The 20,344-nt window shown below is 37.2% G+C and overlaps 1 protein-coding gene and 2 pseudogenes across 1 annotated transcript; 1 reads left to right on the top strand and 2 right to left on the bottom strand.

Moving 5' to 3' along the window:
* Window positions 1-448: 448 nt before the first annotated feature.
* On the top strand, window positions 449-1,670 carry LOC113332289 (transcription factor MYB80-like). The gene is made up of 3 exons (XM_026578853.1): window positions 449-587; window positions 683-812; window positions 898-1,670. The coding sequence occupies exons 1-3, from the start codon at window positions 455-457 to the stop codon at window positions 1,643-1,645; spliced, it is 1,011 nt and encodes a 336-aa protein (XP_026434638.1). The 5' UTR covers window positions 449-454; the 3' UTR covers window positions 1,646-1,670.
* A 2,842-nt stretch (window positions 1,671-4,512) lies between these two features.
* On the bottom strand, window positions 4,513-8,455 carry LOC113332548 (annotated as a pseudogene).
* Window positions 8,456-15,279: 6,824 nt separating this feature from the next.
* Window positions 15,280-19,650, bottom strand: LOC113332334 (annotated as a pseudogene).
* Window positions 19,651-20,344: the final 694 nt, after the last annotated feature.

Below are 20,344 nucleotides of genomic sequence, written 5' to 3'. Positions count from 1 at the left end.
CTAACTAACTCGAGAGGGCATGCACTTTGGATTTTCAGCATATGGCCATGTGAAACTGCATGACTGGTTAAAGTATATACAAAGTTGTTATGCGTGTGTATGTGTCTGTGAGCTTCGCACGTAGCTTCGACGTTGAAAGAATGTTGACCGAGCGTCTTGAGGGTGGGCTACCGGTACATAATTCACGCACATAACAGCGTTGAATTCTTTAAGCAAATCATGCATAATCAATGCCAGAATGCATCCACGTGAGCACTTCTCCTCTCTTATTCCTTTTTGTTTAAAAACCTCTGCACACTAATTCTCTTCTCACTCACTTACACATAATTCAATTTTCTTGGGTATTTTTTTTCTCCATTTTATTGCCATTAATCAAGCCGATCTCTCTTCTAAATCTGTTTGTTGTGACAAGTTTTTTTAATTAACGGGAAAGAGACAGACTGCAGAAATTAAGATGGGAAGAATTCCGTGCTGCGAGAAAGACAACGTGAAAAGGGGACAATGGACACCTGAAGAAGACAACAAACTCTCTGCATACATTGCGCAGCATGGTACTCGCAATTGGCGCCTCATCCCTAAAAATGCTGGTATATAGAGAACCCACTCTTATTTTATAACATCTATTTTTGTTTGCTTACATCCCTCATTTTTACCTGAACAACTTGGTTTTGTATAATAACAGGTCTGCAGAGATGTGGTAAGAGTTGTCGTTTGAGATGGACAAACTATCTCCGTCCCGATCTCAAACACGGTGAATTCTCTGAATCCGAAGAGCAAACCATTGTGAAGCTTCATTCTGTTGTTGGAAACAGGTAAAAAAAACACATACATACATCTTATTGGCTTCAAAATCCTTCCATTTTCCGGTATTGTTATCTAATTTTTTTTGGAGCTCAGGTGGTCACTCATTGCAGCACAACTGCCTGGCCGGACTGACAATGATATAAAGAATCACTGGAACACTAAGTTGAAGAAGAAGCTGTCCGGAATGGGAATTGATCCGGTTACACACAAACCATTCTCCCATCTAATGGCTGAGATTGCAACCACATTAGCCCCACCGCAGGTAGCTCACTTGACTGAAGCTGCTCTCGGATGCTTTAAAGACGAGATGCTTCACCTTCTCTCGAAGAAACGCGTCGATTTCCAGTTCCAACATTCAGGAATTTCTCCACCTAGATACGACTCAAACCCTGCATCGACAGCTTACACCAACATTGCGGGGAAACCGGATGACAGAATCGACGAAACTATACAGAAAATAAAGATGAGTGTTTCAAGAGCAATGCAGCAAGAACACGAGAAACCTTTAAGTCGACCTTGGCCAATGATAACGTCCACTGAAGAGACATCTGATGATGGATTTATGGATGGTTTCCTCGGTTCCGCATCTGGATTTCAGTATGGTCCTTCATCATATGGGAATGAAGGGGATATTAGTTCACCATGGAACCAGAGTATTTGCACGGGAAGCAATTGCACCGGTGGAGATCAACAAAATGGGCTTCATGACAAAGGTAAAGACAGGGATGTCGGGGAACATACCGACATCGGTGCAAATACCATCGGATTGAAGTCAAGCGAATTCGGTGCAGATTGTGTCTTGTGGGACTTATCAAGTGATCTGATAAATCCTATTGTGTAATGCAGTTGATATATGTTATAGGAAAATAGAGCGAATAAGGTACTGATGCAGATCAGAACCCGTATGTCAAATGTTGATTTTTGAATATTAATAATAATAAGATGTGTCCATTTTAACCAACAATTTAATAATCTGACCAAAATATCTCTACCAAATTAACTTCATTTCCACCCACACAACAACCAATTATAATAAAGTTGTATTAGTCCATGTAAACAAACACAGTACCATGACATGTAGATCGTAAAACAAACACCTAATACATTAAAACTTTATTCATAATACTACTTAGAAAACTAGCTAAGAAATTTAAAACAAACTAAAGGAACCAAACAACATAAGCATATCATCATATATAACTAACTGAATTACTCTTCGATGGTGAAACTCGAAACAGGGAAAGATCGATAAAGACCAGTGGGTGTCTTGAACGTAATCTTGCTCCCGGACTTCTTATCGTCTTTGTCATCCCCAGAAACGGTTAGCTCATTAACCGTAATCCACATCAAGAGTTCTTTAGTTTTGATCCCAGTGACTTTCTTAAACTTCTTGTTTTCAGCATAACCAGTAACTTCAGATGCATAAGAAACTAGCCTATCTAGATTCTCAAACTTGTATTCAAGTTTGTACTTTCTTTTGAACCAGAAGTAACCCGTCTCTGGTACGAAACCACATTCATCAATGTCATGTAATGGTAATAAACCATTTGGTAACTCATGTAGTTTTAGAAATTCTTTCACTTTCTCTTTGCATATTTCAGCTCCATAGTGAACTCCAGCTTTTGGTTTCATCTCTTCAATCACCTTTATGGTTGCTGCTGTTGGTGATGTTGCTGCTGTTGCGATTTTCTCTTCACTCACCATTAGGGTTGGTGTTAGTGGTGTTGCAGTTTTCTCTTCACTCACCACTGAGGTTTGTGATGTTGCGGCTGTTGTTGCCGCTTTCTCTTGAGTCACTATTGAGCTTGGTGTTGGCGATGTTGCAGTTGTTGCCATTTTTCTCTTGATCACTCTTGACTAGCTATCTCTTAATGTTTTTTTTTTGGGTAGTGTTTTCTTTCTTGCTAATGCTAGTTATGAAGAAAGTTATGCACAATGGGAGGGTTTATATAGTTGAGAGACTAGTACTTGGTCCTTGTTTTTAAACCACGCAAATGTCCTGTAATAAAGTGGATGACTATTACACCAACACCAACAAATTTCTTAACCAGCTAAAAAGGTTATCATAAATGAATTTTACTGATAGATAATTTACGCAAGTTACTGAACTTGGCAATCTGAGTAGATTGCTGGTCCCATGAGCAGCCAAACTATTTCGTTTTGGTTAACTGAAGCTCTTGCCTTGTCAGGGATGAGTGCAACATACAGTGAGGAGCTACAAAATTTACCATGCCAAATTATAGAAGAGCAGGCACAAATTTAACGCTACAACCCATCTCTCGTGATAGTGTTGTCTTATTTTTGTTCACATATACATCTTGTACGGCCAACGTCGACAATGCAGGTGATGAATATTATTGTTTCAGCTTTAAACGTTTAAATGATGCAGTTGAGATCGTTGGGGGGTTCAATTGTACAAATAGAAAACGTGATGGTGTGGGTTGTAAAATGCTAGCTTCCAGATGAAGCAAATGTAGTTGAAGTTATAGTTATGTACCGTACGGACTAGATCTAGATGTTGGTGGGCAAAGACATTTACTAGCTAGTGTTCTACATTTAAAATGCATCCAACCATTTCTCAACCACATGATATTGACCTTCTCCTCCTCCATTGTCACGTCAATTTTACTGCAGTTTATGTGTAGATAAACAAACTCTCTTAAAGTTTGGTCACTTAGTCTTGAAGAAATGTTTCTTCTTCTACGTATGTGCTGTTGTTGTTAGTCTAGACTCTAGAGGGCCACTTAATAAGGTTTCCAAAGCCATTAATTCATGAAGCTAACAGCCTAAGACCATGAAATACGAGTTGTCACTTGGCAATTTATGTATAGGTCTTGGGGTCGTATTCAACTTTTCTCAAAAATTTAAAGCTGGTAAAAAAATAATCTTGGGAGTTGGTTTGAAAAATGTAGTCAATGTGAGTAGCTAGCTTAATTTGTTTTGTTACTGTAGCAGCCAATAGATTTATCACTTGTCAATTTAGTGGTCTTGGGGTCGTCTTCAACTTCTGTCAAAAATTAAAGCCGGCGAAAGATCTGTCGGAGTTGGCTGGAATGAAGGTTAATCAATGCGTGATATAATGTAGCTTGCTGTGGATCTTGATCCTTGAGCTTTAACTTTCTTTACTCACGTCACGCATGGGGAACAAGAAATCGTCAAGTCTACAAATGAAATGAATTCTAGACTCTTGCTATGCCAGTTCGAGATGCCAGGGAGCAACGGTGCAGCAGCTAAGCTGTTTACCAGGTCGGGTTAAAACCAATAAAGTGTTAAACCTTATTTCTTAGATCCACATTTACCCCTATAAAAGGCTAAATTTACATCAAATACATTTGCCTCCGGCACTGCCGGGGTCCTCCAGGCTTCATATGGTAAATTGTGATAGCGTGTCTAGTGGTACTCATCTTGCAGGTTTGAGGGTGGTCAGACTCAGAAGGGTGACCATGTTTACTGTACTGGCTTTGCTAGGGGTATTTTTCTCAAATGACATGGCTGAGATTTGAGTTGGTTTTATATGGTTTTCATTGTGGGGATTAGGAATAACTGAATAATATTAGTGTCAGCGTTCATCCTTCATTGTCGGACAGGGAACCCCTCAGTACGGGGGGATTTATTTGGCTTCATTTTCCTAATTACGCCAAACATTTCAGCACCAGAAGGCATTCTTATAATTGGCTAATTTTTAGAGTCAGATATGCATCAGCCGAATGCCAAGATTGGTATACCTATTTACCCACATTATCATTGCCTTCACAAGATTACATCTTATCATTATACATCAATAGTTTATGTTTACTTTCACACGGAAACATAAACAGAAGACCTCTCTAAAATCTAATCTGATCACCGATTAGCTTTGGAAGAAAAAGAAGAAGAAAAATCAACCAACTGGCAAAGACTCAAGTTTTAGATTTCTTTCCCCACCCTACTATATGTATCATTTATACGAAAGGGACAACTCTTCGACAATCCCATATCCTATATAGAGTACGTATACAATGAAGGGTGACAGCAAGCCCGACTAACAAATGGATCAACTGCACAAGTAAGACAGTAACATTTTAATGCTCAACTTCATATAAACCTACCCCTACATCTCGCCCACATTATGGCCCGATGTGGGTGGGTATTACTGTACTATACAGTGAACCAAATAAAAGAAGCAGTGACTTACCTTGATTCTTCCGGTATTTTTTCTGCTTTCCAGACGATATCTTTTAATCCAGTTGAAAAGCTCTCGTAGAACTGTCATTTATTCCAACAACCATATTTTTTTAAAATGCCATTGACCTTAAAGACCAAATTGAAGTTTTCAATGTACAAATTTAGCTACATGCCTGTTTAAATTCCAGTGTATCACCACCAGTCTTTCGAAGCTCCACCATGTGTAGAGATGGAGCCACCTCAAAAACCTGGATGTTAGGTGATTAAAGAAACTCCAGGAGTGAAAAGGGGATAGGTAGTAGAGAATCACAAAAAACAATGATAAGCCAACTTCATTTCTTGGTGTGGTTTTGAGTTTAATCTCTTAATGCTAGTGCGAGTAGCCATACTTCTTCTATTAGTGCCACGGCATACTGCAGATTTAGGCTTATAGTAGTGTATTCTTTAAAAGTAGGCATGCTTTGTCCAACCAATTAAAATGGATGCATATCCTAAACATAGTTGGTATGTACCTCTGTAGCAACAGAAAGATGGCCTTTTCGTCCTGTTTTATCACCTTGCAACTTCATCTACAATGGGTTCAGAACAAATAAGAAACTAACATCAGTCCCTACTGTTGCCAGACTTAACACAAAAATGAAGAAGAACAATTTGTAAAAAAAACCTTGGGAAGAGTAAGAATATACCTTATAATTTTGTTTGCGAACATTAAAACCAAGAGGTTTAGCCGTTTGTTCAATCTTACACATTATCTCATTAGCAGGACACTGAGAAGTAAAATGCGTTTCTCTCTTTATAGAATTCTGTATACACAATTACTATGGAAGATTAAAATAAGAACACCCAGATTTTTTTTTTTATGAGAACTGAATAATGAACACAATAAGTAAGAATTTGCCTGCCAAGTAATTTATCTTTTGTAGTTTGTAAAACGTACCGTTCGGTGGTTCTCGAACAAATTGCCCAGGTTTAGACCTTGAGACTTGGAAATAAGTTCGAATGCATTCATTGATACAGGTTTTTCTCTTCTCTCTGTTACCAAATGCTCCTGTTAGGTGAGAACAAGAGATACAAGTAAGCTAGAAATTTGTAAATACTGTTATGTGTTAACCAAACAGGGTAGAGAAAAACACCAAACCCTGCTAATAACTAAGCATTTACGGGTAGTCCTGATAAACATATATTTCGACAGAGGCATTGATTACCTCGGAATCATTAAAAACTGCATCAATGTCAGAAAGGCTTATATCCTCCTCGTCCTGCTTAAAATTTGGTGGCTTATACCCTTTCTTAAACCACTCAGTTTCTAAAATTTGTGGAATTGTAATCCTCTGTAATGAAAATAAGTGATGTTAAATATGGAAAGTTTTTACTCAAAAGTGAGAAAAGGTTGACACTTACAGTAGCAGGATCAGGATCAAGGATACGCTTAATAAGTTTCTTCGAACTTGATGAAAACCATCCAGGAAATGAAAATTCAGCTCTGTAGATCTGCAGGTTTTTGAGATATACAAGATAAAGAAAGTGTTATTCACTTCTTTGTTCAGTATTCTAGAGTGCGAGAAAGCACGAGAATCATATCGGTGATTATGGATCATGCACCTATTTCGGTATAAAGCCATGATATTTGAGATCAAAAGGAAAGTAACCAGCCATTAAAACAAATAAATGATTCCACAAGACCATACATCGGAAGTTGAACCATGATAGCCTTTGTCTTTAAGCACCTAATCATCATGATACCAAATTAATAGAAAATATATAGGAATTTATCAAGAGATCAATGAAGTAGAACTGTAGAAGTTCAAGAAAAAGAAATGTGTGAGTCTTAAAACATGGTATGATAGATACCTCAGGCGCAACATAATTTGGAGTTCCACAGGCTGTGTGGCAGAGACCATCCTACAGTAATTAATATATCAATTAGAATGGCATCTTAGTGCACTACACTAAGTGTGCTTGATATAGCAGACTGAATTTATCACAAACAAGCAAAACCACGATGGAGCGAAAGAGATAAAATTTAGGATGCAAGATTCCTTGAGTAATTATAGAGACGGTGAAGCCCAAACGACGAAGGTGTGAAACAATTCATAAAACTCTTAACTAGATTAAGAGACAACGTTGTCAAAGAGTTTGTATTAAAAACAACTAATTCCATACTTGGCCAAGTAGAAGGATCACATAGAACTCTAACAAAGCAACAAGGACCACAGCCAATGTCTTCGGCATCTAGACATCTTAAAGTTTGGCCAAGCCTCGGCATCTTTAGATGCTTAAACCTTGCAAATTTCTCAAACTAAATGCAATGCAAACTTCTAATACCAAATTATATGTATCCAAGGGTTAAAATAAATCCAACCTCAATTCATACAACAGCAAGTTTCAAGACAAACTCATCAAGCAACACTCAGCGTTTCAATTAAAGATAAGAGTGAATTGACGCCAATTTGAGCAAATGTTGTCCTTAAATCTTGCACGACTGATAAATTCGGTCACAGCGGATTTGGTTTCCTAAATAAATTGATGTAAATCCAAATACTTAATTACCTGTGATTCTTGTGAAAATGTGCTTAATCCGAAATCTGTAACTTTAAGAACACCATGTGTATCCAAAAGCAAATTTTCAGGCTGCACTATAAAAGAAAGGATCAATAAATAATTTCACAAGCATATAACCAGTATGTATTCATCTACATATCAAAAGTAGAGGATTGGGAAGTTAACCTTCAAATCTCTGTGGTAAACACCTCTACTGTGGCAATAATCCACAGCATTGATCAGTTGTTGGAAATAACTTCTTGCTTCATCCTCTTTAATTTTCCACGGTGAGCCTAATTAATCAACTCAGAATCGATCAAACATCTCAAAGAGCAAACACATCTCAAAATCAAATGTGATACACATGTATGTTAACAATACGCACAAAGATACGTATTCAACTTACAATTTTGTCGAAGAGTTCACGACCATCAACATATTCAAGCACAATGTATACTTTTGTCTTGCTTGCCATAACCTATATGCATACATACTTACAAGTGCAATTAGTGCTGATAAAGAAAGATCTTTGTCAACGATGATACCTCATGAAGCTGTATAACATTAGGGTGCTTAATCATCTTCATTGTCGAAATTTCTCTTTTAATCTTCAAAATGAAATCAATCACACAAATCAAGAGCTGAAAATTTCTACAGACGAGTAATTGAACAAATGAATGTAATTAAAACCCAGAAAATGAATAACAAGAAATTAATAAATTTTTGTACCATTTGGATCATTTCATGACGGAGGACTTTATTCTTGTCAAGGATTTTAATGGCAACGCAATCACCATTTTCAACATTCTTAGCGAATTTCACCTTTGCAAAACTACCTTCGCCCAATGTTCTTCCCATTGCTATTTTCCAACCTAGTGCGTGGGGTTCCGCTTCCACCATTGCTGCTGCCGCCGCCGCTCATCTTTTAGTTTTGCAAAATCTCTCTGGTTTTTCTTGGATTTCTAGTGCGAATTACTATCGGAGAGAAATGTACGGCGACTATGGCCGATGATGAAAAACGCGATGATATACATCTCTCTCTGGAGAAGTTTGGTTTGTTATTTTCTCTCCGGAGTAATTGTGATTAGTCATCAGCCGAAATTATAGGGTCTTCGTTTTCTCGCCACTTTCTTCTTCCGGGTCGCCAATTTTTAGTTTCTAGTTCAGCCCACCAACTGGGCTAGGGTTTGAAATTTTGAAATTATCTTTTATAGGAAACTTTAATCATACGAAATAAATCAAGAGCAACACAAAAGTAAGTCATTTTTTTTCATTTTACATGATAAAAAGAAAATATCAAAATAATAAAATAAGCTATAATAAAATTTAAAATATCCAATTAAAAAATAAAAACGAATTACCGTTAAAAATCTAAATATTTTTGGGTTGGGATGGGAGACAATAGTATTTGACAAATAATTTCTTCTTTTTTTTTTCGTTTTTAGCATTCCACCAACTATTTACATTTTCATGCATTGCGTATAGACACCGACAATGTGCCAAGTTGTTTGCGCTAAGTTTTGGGCATAGACTAAAATTTTACATCAATAAAAGAGTTAACATCATCTTTTTCTAGAATTACAGACTGTCTCTTTTTTACTTAGGGTATCTGTTATATCTCCTAGAACAGTCGCAGTGACATTAGTTGCATCACCTTTAATAAGATTATGTTAAAAAGAAACCTTTCGTCTGTCGCATATGTAATTTTCAAGCAATAGACTCTACCAGTAATTAAGAACTAGATTTTGTGTGATTGCTAGCTCCTGCTACTCCACTGTTAGGGAAAATGCAGCATCCACATTGATCTTGATGGACTGAGGTTCTGGAGAAGTCAAACTATGATTTCGAGAAGCTTGAGCATTAATACTCCTTTCTTCAACAAGTTCATCATCCACGGATTAAAATCTTAAAGCGCATTATTGATGAATAAATTCTCTGACAAATTTACTTTAGAAAAAATCATATCTTTTCTCATTTTCGAAGAAGATTCTAAACAATGCATATCCTGGTCATAAACTTGTGATCTAAATTATATATCTTTCATCCAGTCTGTTAACATCTCATTTTAATTGTCCACAAGAGAGATTACCTTAAGTTCTATCTAAGACCAATTTTGTTCTAAGGTTATTGGACAATCAAAAAGTAAATGAGTAGTAAATTCTTCCTCCTGGCAACAAAAAGTGCATGCAATTTCAATATTGTAAACTCATTAGTGACAAAAAAAATGTTTTACTCATCACGTGACATCCCTTAGCTCTGTAGAATGGATGGTCTAAGTACTTTTTTTTTGGTCAATCTACATATTTCGATTCATTTTAAAAATATATTGATTACATGATCGCTTACAAGAATAACAAAAACATAAAATACAAGACGATTAAACCCCTAATACAATTAAAGATAACAATTACAAGTATATCACTAAGAGAAAGAGCGATAAACCGTAAAGATACCCAATTTTTGTTTATGTAGTAGGAAAAAATGATGGTATTATCCGGAATCAATCCTGACCATTTAATATGATTTTCTTCTTCTTTGATAAGAGATGCTCCTGAAAGAAAGGAGTATTTTGCCCGTAATCTTGTATACCCAACGAACCCGGATGCCCTAAATCTCTTATGTTGAAAATAGATTCAAAGCGATACCGTGTTGAATGATTGATGTTTTTGAACCGAGAATAGCAACCCACGATCTATCCATGAAGATTTGAAAAAATCGCCCGCAAAGCGAAGAGACAATCGTCCAAAATGACGAAGAAAAAAAAGACATCAAAACAATAAAAAACATGTTTTATTTGATCAACTAAAGACTAAAACTTAAAATAGAAATGAAATCTTGCTCAAATATGGTCCAAAAGGACCAAATCTGAGCAAGAAGTTGATGAAAGGCTATGTTTTTTTCTTCTTTTGGAAAGAGAAAAGAGAGATGGGAGGAAGGATTGGATGATCTAAGTGATTGATGATTCCCTTGAATATTTGATGGTGCCTAAAAAATCATTTAAAAAAAACGTTCAAGTTTATGCTTTAACATGAAACCAAGCTAGCACGGTGGTTCAGAGCTTGCACCTGGGCTCCATGAGCGTTTTAAGTTCGAGTACGAGTCAGATTCGTGGAGTCTCATCAACTTTTGACATGTTAAATAGTTTTGGATTGTGATTAAATCAAAAAAAGTGTTCAACTTCGGGTCCTATCTAAAGTGTCAAATCGTGGATCATTCAATCTTTCTGAATTCAATAGGAAATTAGAAGAAACAAGGAATCATATGAATCATGAGTTGACTCGGCGATTTACCTTAGAAAAGCCGAGACACGGTTAAGAAAACCAGGAGTCAGACGAATCGTGAGTTGACTATGCGATCCAACTTTGAAAAATCCGAGTCGTTATCAAGATGATGCACAACTAAATTAGTAAACATTGTTGGATGATGAGTCTCAAATATTAAAGATAAAAGAACAATCTCCTGTGATAAGTTTTACAAGAAGTTTTCCTCTTCACTCAGTGTAATGTGATTCGTGCTCGACATAAGAATGCCAGTAACACATGAGTACGGCTCTTACGATATCTTGACTGTCTATCTCCAAACCATAGAAAGAGTTTTCAGAACTACTGAAATCTATATTTAGGGTAGGGACACATTCCTAGTTCGTGTACCATAGATATCTGAGTTTCTGGAATATAGGTAGGTATGCATGTCCAATACACGTACCACGGTGTTCTGAATTCGTGAATGGGGAGAGGTACGCGTACCTCAAGAGCATGAGTTCGTGAATAGCCTTTGGTACAGATACCCGGTACGCGTACCCTCGTATACCTACCAACTGCGAATTAACACACTATTACGTAAATACGCTTAGCATTGTTACGACTCTCGTAGACACCTCTAAGACATCTTTCATCACTAAAACACTTTGTCTATGTGCATCATGATTCAAGTCTTAAGTGTTTAAATGAACACGATATTCATTATTAGTTCTCATGACGTATTTTCTAATAACTATCATTATACAGGTGCCCTTACCCGGACCATAATGCATATTCTTTTAATAAATTTCAGTATAAACATCTCACATACTTACTTGAACTCCTAACAGGAGTTTCATATAAACGCATAAAGTGTTTGCTTGAATCTCAGGTTATCCTAGATTGAATTCTAAGCACACTTAGTCTTGAAAGAGACTCAAACAACTAGAAATTAAATTCCTTACAATTATATTTCCTAGTTGTTTGCGCATAATGCAGGATATTGGCCTAGAGATAATATTGCACAATCATTGTGAATCATGTCAGAGAGGGCTGGCCGAGTGAATATTGCACAATCATTGTGCAATACGCCCGAGTGAATATCTCACAATATCCAGAATCAGTATGAGTACCGATTTGTTGTATTGTCGTACCTTTATCCATAGTTAACTTTTTGACCTTTATTTTCTCGTACCTTTATCCATGGACACTTGAAATCATAGTTAATACTATCAGTCACTTGAAAGTGACTTGAAATCTAGCAAGTCAATGAGAAATTAAACAATCTACAATTTACGAATACTAATTAATATGATTCAAAAGATCGAGTAGAAAATTATTATCTTTTTCATTAGCATCATCGATCTTATGAACCCTAAATTCAATTTACCTACAAACCCAATGTTGGACGATATTCAAACCCCCAATTTCATTGATAACAATTACATTAAATCCCTTGATACCATCTCAACAAGCACACCTTTCAATTTCATAGTTGCTACGTCTATTTCTCAATTGATAAATCTCAATTAAACCCCAATTTAGTTTCATCCATAGTTCCTCAAATTCCCTTGTTGCTGTTGTTGAAGGGCAAAACCGCCATAACAACTATCGGCAGTGTTTGTGCATCCAGTTTTGCTGATAAACATGAACGATCTTCCCTCCTACAGCCAGTAGGGCTGAACATGGTTTCGGTTTTCCGTTGGAACCGGACCAAACCAGACCAATTAGAAAGAAACCAAACTGAACCATTTCCTAATGGATTGGTTACGGTGTAGAAAACCGATAGTGTTGGTTTTGGTTTGGTTTGACCTCTAAAACCGAACCAAAAACCATTGGAAAACCGATTAATATTTAAACTTAATTTCTACCGTTGATTTACAAGTATTAGAATCTACCCATTGACTTAGAGGATAAATAGAAACCCTAAATCTAATATTTCATTATGATACTCTCCCTCTTTCTCTTTCTCCTTCTCTCAGTCGTCTCCCTTCTCCACCCCCAACTACAACCGCTGCTACTCGACTTTTTTCTTCCCGTCTTCCTTCTTTTTTATTTGTCAATAACTAAATTAAGATATATTATATATCTTCTTTTGATCTCTAGAATTGGAGTAAGCTTTAACTATTCTTGATATTTTTTTTATTTTATTTTTGTCTGTAAATTTGTGTAAACCAGTACTATCGGCAACTATGATTTTTATATCTGTAAATTTGTGTTTTTTTTTTTGGTTTTACATAATTATTGGTTAACCAAAAACCACTGGGACAAACCGAAACCAACTGGAACCATTTGGAAACCGAACCAATGGTTAGTGGATTGGTTTGGTTTAGATTTTTAGAACTAATAGTATTGGTTTCGGTTTTGGTTTGACTAGAAACCGAACCAAAACCGACCATGAACAACCCTACCTACAGGGTATACACCGACGGCTATACCTGGTGGGACTGATAAATCCATCTGCGTTGAGTCTCAATATGAAAAACACATATTTAAAATCAAGCACATATCAGTAACTTAAAGCTATGTAAGATGATTTTACTTTGGGAAGAAAGGATAATAAACCCATGAATTCAAATGCAAAGGTTATGCAACCAATTTTGTGAATTATCTATAAAGTTCAAAAGTTGATTTTCCACTTTTATCTTCGTTATGTTGTGCATATTTCACAAAAGAGTGTGCAGTCGGGCCCACATTTTATCTTTGTTACATTAGATATTGCTATAAAACACATATAATATCTAAATATCACAAAATATTATTTTAAAAAATATAAAATAAATGTGCCAGGCACAGCACGGCCTCGAACGCGAAGCAACTTAATCTCTAGCACAACACACCGGGCTCACCTCTTAATGGGTTGAGTTGTGTCGGCCCGTATGACAGCTCTATTTACAAGCCCACCAGCGAGAACAAAATTTTTTTTTGAAGAAAAAAAAAGCAACAGGTAGCTCTTTGCCTTGCACAAAATTAGTTTAAAAGACCAAAATCAACAATTCCAGGGTGAAAAAGATATGTAAAATTTGATACTGTTTAAATAGACGAGAATGCAAATATAGCCAGAATGTGAACAGATGAAGTGAACAGTTTCATCAGAATGTAAAAATAGCCAGGATGTGAACAGTTTCATCCTATTCATTTTCAAATATTCTTATTTTCAATTTACATCAGGATGCATTCAGTTTTATCCTCGTTCTTTTTTAAGTTTAAGCCATTTTTAATTTACATCAGGATGCATTCAGTTTTATCCTCGCTTTTTTTTTAAATTTAATCCAGGATGAATCCAATTTCATTTTTGCTATTTTTTTGATGTCCGTTTCACCCATACTAGTTTTTACTCGTCCGTTAGAACACCATATTTTAAAAATATATGAACAAATGACCCATTTTCCGCTCACCCTACTACAAGAAAAATACAGACCAAACCTTCTTATTTACTTTCAACTCCGTCCATAAACACCGTTAAATCTATGGTGGTATTCCCACCTTCCGGGAGAGAGCGCCTACTCGTTAAAATACAAGTATAGTTAGTTCTTCCTTCTATTCCTAGTCGTGTTGCTACAATGTCACCGATTTCTGAAAACATTGTTCATACAATCATACCATCATACCATCATTACCCCCTAGATCGCGATGCTTAATTGACCAAAAAAAAAAGACCAATCCACCGGATACCACGTGACAGGACATTTACCATCCACTTCTCTCCTGGACAGGATTTTCTTGTTTTGGGGCAATACTTGGAGTTTCAGGTGACCCTCTACTGAACGATACTGGAACATGTCCTTGGTTAGTGGATGGGGCATTTGTTGGCGGCCACCAGCCACGATTTCGCATCTGCTTTTCTGTGTTAGAAGTTGAACCGGATTGATTGGTATTCAACGCTCTCTGTTGCTCATTTCTTTTCCAACTAGCTTGATTGGATTTTGATGGTTCACCACTCCAACGTTGTGCCACATAAGACGGACCACTTGAAGAGTCATTAGCAGCGGGAGAGGGTTGAAAGCGGCTACGAGAGTTGTAGCTGTCGTAAGAAGACACTCGTTGCGTAAAAGTTTTTCCTCTGTTAGGATAAGATCTGCGGCCCTTCCCATTGTTCAGTCCACCGCCCGCAGTAGACGGCTGGATATTAGTATCTGGACATGATGTCTTTTGAATTGTTTTCCCCCTTCCAGCACTGAAACCAGTGCCAGCTCCTCTCCATGCCTCGTTATCATTCAGTTCAGGCACAGACCTCTTAGCATTGGTTACTTGTTTACATTCGCTCTGGATAATCTGCGATCTGTTTCCAGTCAGATAACAATCGAACACATTGTTAATAATCTTTGAAATCAGATGTCCAAGTCCTAACACAAAAATAAAGGATCGAATAACCATACCACAACTGGATGGCCATAACAAAGTTACCTGTCTCGGGGAGGCTCCCAGCCTTCGTATTCATGCCACAATGGTTGCTTCACGATATCAGCCTCAGTTATTGCCTACAGAATTTTATAGGACGTTAAACCAAAACTAGCAACACAAACATTGCTCAGCTAAAATGACAAGCTTGAAAACACACCTTTTCGGGAAGTTCAACTTTCTCAACCAACCGGGGAGTGTGCAGATGGTTGTCAGGCAACTCATAGTGTACACACCTGCATTAAGTTAGATTAGGCACCTAAAGTCAAAACTAACTACAGATATTTATTAAGTTGCATCTTCAGAACTTACATTACGCCGGCCTCCTCATCAATAAAGTTAGCCAATTCGCCGCTACATCCGAAAACATAGCCGTTTAATCCAGCACTGTGAGAGACAGAAAAGCAATGCTTTATATTCAGACAGCAAAGAGAATTAATCATGTTCTGTGCTAGAAAGAACAATAATGGAAACTCGAGGATTTTCTTAATCCAACGTCGTTTGCTTTCAATTAATTACCTCAGTTGAACGTTAATAGGAACTTTAGTAAACGCGCCTTTACACAACCAAATCGTGAAATTGGCCAATAAACATCAGATCCACCGTCTCAGAATTCCTCCTCGACTCTTCCTCCTTAGATATTGAAAAAACAGTCACAACCAAGCATATGATAAATAATAAATCAACTTAACAGGAAGACAAATTGAATCATTATGCATTACCTTAAGTCCCTTCTCAACTTTCTTGGTTTCCAGGAGCAGTCTTCCTTCATTTATGAAAGGAAGCTTGGCAGTTCCCTTCAATATCAGCCAACCATATAGTTAGATACACTTACTAGGATAGCAAATTGGATTGAATGACGACAAATAAAGGATCTAGTCACAACCTGCCACGAGTACCGCTTCCCATCAGCGTCAACCTCGAAATCTGATCATGAAATGTTAATATGTTAATTAAATCGTCAATACCCTTCAATCAAAACCATAAAAACAGATCCTAATTACCCGCTGGATAGAAGTCGAGTACATTGGATTCTTCCGAAGTCATTAGACTCCAATAAGGTGCAGGAAGTGCACTTACACTACACAGGTAACTTTGGACAAGTTAATTGTGAAAGATACTTCTTATTTTAATCCAAGCGCCTCCCAGAAGATAGTACCAGATGAGAGTTATTTACCTTCTTGGTGGAAGCACAGCCATCAACTGATCAAATGGCTTGAATGGAGCACCCATCTGAAACTTTATGTATGTGCTCCCAAGACCTTTGAAATCCGAAGCGAACGGACCATAATGGTAAGGATAATACCTGTTAAGTACCAAAATTTAATATTCACTCGACAAAACAAAAAACTCAACTAGCAAAGGAACAACTAAAATTACCAGGTCCAGGAAGGAACTCCAGAGAAGTAGTATTCCAAAACCCAACATAATCCTTCAGTGTACTTTTTGACCTGCGTATAAGAATGTATCAATCTCCTAAAAAGGAAAGCAACCCTTGGTCTCAATGAAATTCCACCATATTACACGAATTAGATTTACGTGTGAACATTAAATTAATACATTCATGATTGAGTTGAAATAAAATAAAATTGTGACTCAATGATGACGGCATACAAGTTCTTGCCGAGTACTCTCAATATCATCCACCAGAAACTTCTCCTTATAGTAGCGTTGTTTCCACCCGGGAAGACCCAATTTGACCTGCAGTATATCCAACCTAAGATGAAGATCCGCCTTCACAGCAGCTAACCAATTCAAGAGAAGTGAGGGCAAATCCAGAAAACACAAACCTTGTCATTTGATACAAGTCCTTGTTTATATAGGTCATTCTGCTTCTGCATGTAGTCTTTAACTTTTTTATGAAGTTCTTTTGTGTTTTCCAACACCTATGTAAAAAAAAGCAACAACCAGATCTTCAACAAAAAGAGAAGCTGACAACTAGATTTCGGATACACCAAAAGAACTGTACAGTGTACACACTGTGAGATCCTAGTCATTAACATACATCGGTATCTTCACAAGGCATTGATGAATGCACCTCTGGCTCCTTCTCTGGACGCAACTCTCTAAGAGGTCCACTTAAAGAGGAGGAATCCTGCATTAAGTTAATGCAAAACAGTGCCATTAGATCGCAAAATAACCTAAGCTCGTTCCTGCAACAGCAAGAAAGAAGAAGAAATACCCTAAATATTTGAGTTCTCACCTCAGCAGCTTGCTCATTAGCCATCTTACGTATGAAGCTTCTTATGGTGCGCTCCTTCAAATCTGCTCTCTTTTTGAAAATGCGATCCTCGTATGTACCAACTGCCAGAATAAACTTCTCTACCCTCTTAAGCTTCATGTAAGAAGCTTTTTTTTTCTTTCACCTGCTCACATAAATCAAAAACACGAGTTTAATTGTGCACCTTATAAGATCTCAAAATGTAATGAAACCATGATGAGATCTGTTATTACTTTTTGCATATCGACGAGGTAGCCTCCAAGGCTCTTGAACTGGTCTTTATAAACAAATATTAGTAAATCGATAGCACCCTGTCCAGACAAAGTAAGCATGAAATTTTAGCATTTAACTGACAAAAAAGACGTTTTAGATTGACAAGTGAATCCACTGACAAACCTCGTTGATATTTAATGACGGTATATGTGGTAGGAAGTCGTTTCCAGCAAAGAAACACATCAAAACGAAGTCGTCTATTATTTTTTCTATATCAATTGCAAATGGAGGGTCGGAAATTCTCAAATCCAGCTCTAAGAACTCCCTTAATGTCCAAATTTGAAGGAACTGGTAAAAAGTAAACAATAACAATCAAAAGATAGTCAAAAGATGAGCCAGAAACTTATGTTTAAAGGACAGTGAGGATTTCTTTTTTACCTGGTAAGATTTTTTTACTAAAGACTGCATCCTATGGGTTGGCCTCTGTACGTGAGTGACCTCCTGAAATTATAAAGTGAAAGAAAGAAACTCGTTATGACTAGTTGACTGTCTGAGGACACTCAGTTTGGCCTCTACTGAAGATGCTGGGCGTGAAAGCACAGTTTACCTCTCTCAGAATTGCAAAGTGAGGCTCATGGCTTGCTAAAGCAAGCATGATTAGATCAGCATCCTGGAACAAAACAAAAGTATTTAACCCTGAATATAAGCAATCCAAAACATGATACCACCAAAGCAAACACATTTTTCTCAAGGAGTTGAATTGTATTTTCTCGTACCAATCCGTATAAGCAATGTCTTGTGTTCGGCTCATACCCCCGGAGATTCCTCTGAAGGCGGATGAAATTCATTACCTTATGTTCCCCTTCACCAGGCACATTGGCATCTGATATTATTACCTTCACATGAAATCAAGATTAAGTTGGTTAATGTTTTATAAATGTCTACTCTTCCACGTAAAAGCAGCACAACTATGTCATAGATTGATAATCATCGGTAGAATGATAAGAAACAAAAACCTTAACATGCTTCCACCCTGGATCGTTGTTGAGGCGTGAACGTACATAAAACTGTAAAGCCTTGGACAATCTTTCCATAAATTCTGTTCCTGGGGTAATAATGTTAGAATCTGAAACTTCCGACTGGAGTTTGGGCAGCACACTCCGGCCTTCCTCTTCAAATTCTTTTCTAATCATCTCCTCATGCGCTTCCTATATACAAGTACAAGAACAACTGTATTTGTGAGAGTATACTGAGCATCACCTGCAAGTAACTAGGATACTAGTCCAATATTTGTTGTTATAACTCATGATAGAAAACTGAAAACGTACAGCCATCTCTGCATCTTTTGCAGTTCGAAAGCGTCTAGATCGTTGTTGGTTCATCTTAGCTCTTGGAGCTACTCCATCTACAAACAATGTAATACACCCATCAAGAAAACTCCATTTCAAACGAAACTTTCGCTGAGGTCAGTAGATGAGTCTCCCCTGTGCGGACCGTTTTTCTAAACAAAAAATTAACGATAAAGAGCAAAAAACCGGTGCATTGAGTAATGGAGGGAAATGATTATACCGATGGCTAGATAGAGAAGCTTTCTGGGCCGCACTATTTGAAATAGGCGATCGATGTAATCAAATATGGTTTGGAACACCTCGTCAAAAGTACTTGGCGGTGCAACCTGCACCAACCGTGACCACAAGTTCATTCAACATACACCCAGTAAATGAAATTAATGAATACTAAAATGAAGCATAACCCATAATAAAAAATCAAAGAAGATGAACATGCAAACGGTCAGCTAAAACTTGAACTCAAACTGAGTATATGACTCGAAATTTGCGACTATATACTAGAAAGTACTAGTAGTATATATACTTGATCGTCTTCTGGATGAAAACAAGGATGAATAATCCCATTCATGTCTAAATAAAGATTATCAAACTCGATCCCGTTTGGGTTTGGATCGCTGGTGTTGATTACTTCATTTCCAGTTGCTCTGGCTTCTTTTGCATTTACAACTACATTTGGATACCTGTGTACCAACCACCGGTAAAATGATGGAACTCCCATCTCTTTCGCACGACACACACAGATGTTTTTGTCACCCACTATATATTCTAGGAAGCAAAAGAGAAGAAAAGAGAAAACAGCACTCTACTGCTATGGAAGAGATGAAGGAATATCAAGAGTTTAGGATTAGGTATTTTGAATTGACGGAGGAAGAAAGAAGATGTAGAGTTTTACGTCAATTCCCAATAAATGCGCATGCTGGATTTCATACTGCTGCTTTATAGTTTGACTAGTCAAGATGGGTCAAGATAGATATGAAGAACATGCAATCTAGCATAAAGACACGTGCACACTGCCGTGTCAGTTTCATGTTTTACCCATCATGCAATGACCATTGTTGGAACTGAGATTTCACCAGTGGGCCGGTGGAACCCAAACCAGTGAAGGCAACCGTACGATCCCTATTGAGATCAGTGTATCGCTGGTCAGCAAATTGAGCCATTCCCGTACGGGAATTCTGATGACTTCGGGTCTGTGTGGAAGTTTGGAAATGGAATAACCTATCTTAGAATAGGTTATCTTCATTTAACTTATGATAATTTTGAGAATGATTAGTTTTACTGATGTTTGGCGAAAGTTCTATCATATCTTGAGTCAATTTAAATGTAATCCGTTATAAGGACGGCATGGTTCATTAGAGGGGCGGTATTTTAATAGGACAAAAAGGATCATTACATGATCATTCAAGGTGTTC

Source organism: Papaver somniferum, unplaced genomic scaffold (assembly GCF_003573695.1).
Source record: "Papaver somniferum cultivar HN1 unplaced genomic scaffold, ASM357369v1 unplaced-scaffold_131, whole genome shotgun sequence".
Lineage (NCBI taxonomy): Eukaryota > Viridiplantae > Streptophyta > Magnoliopsida > Ranunculales > Papaveraceae > Papaver > Papaver somniferum.
This window is presented reverse-complemented; position numbering and strand designations above follow the sequence as displayed.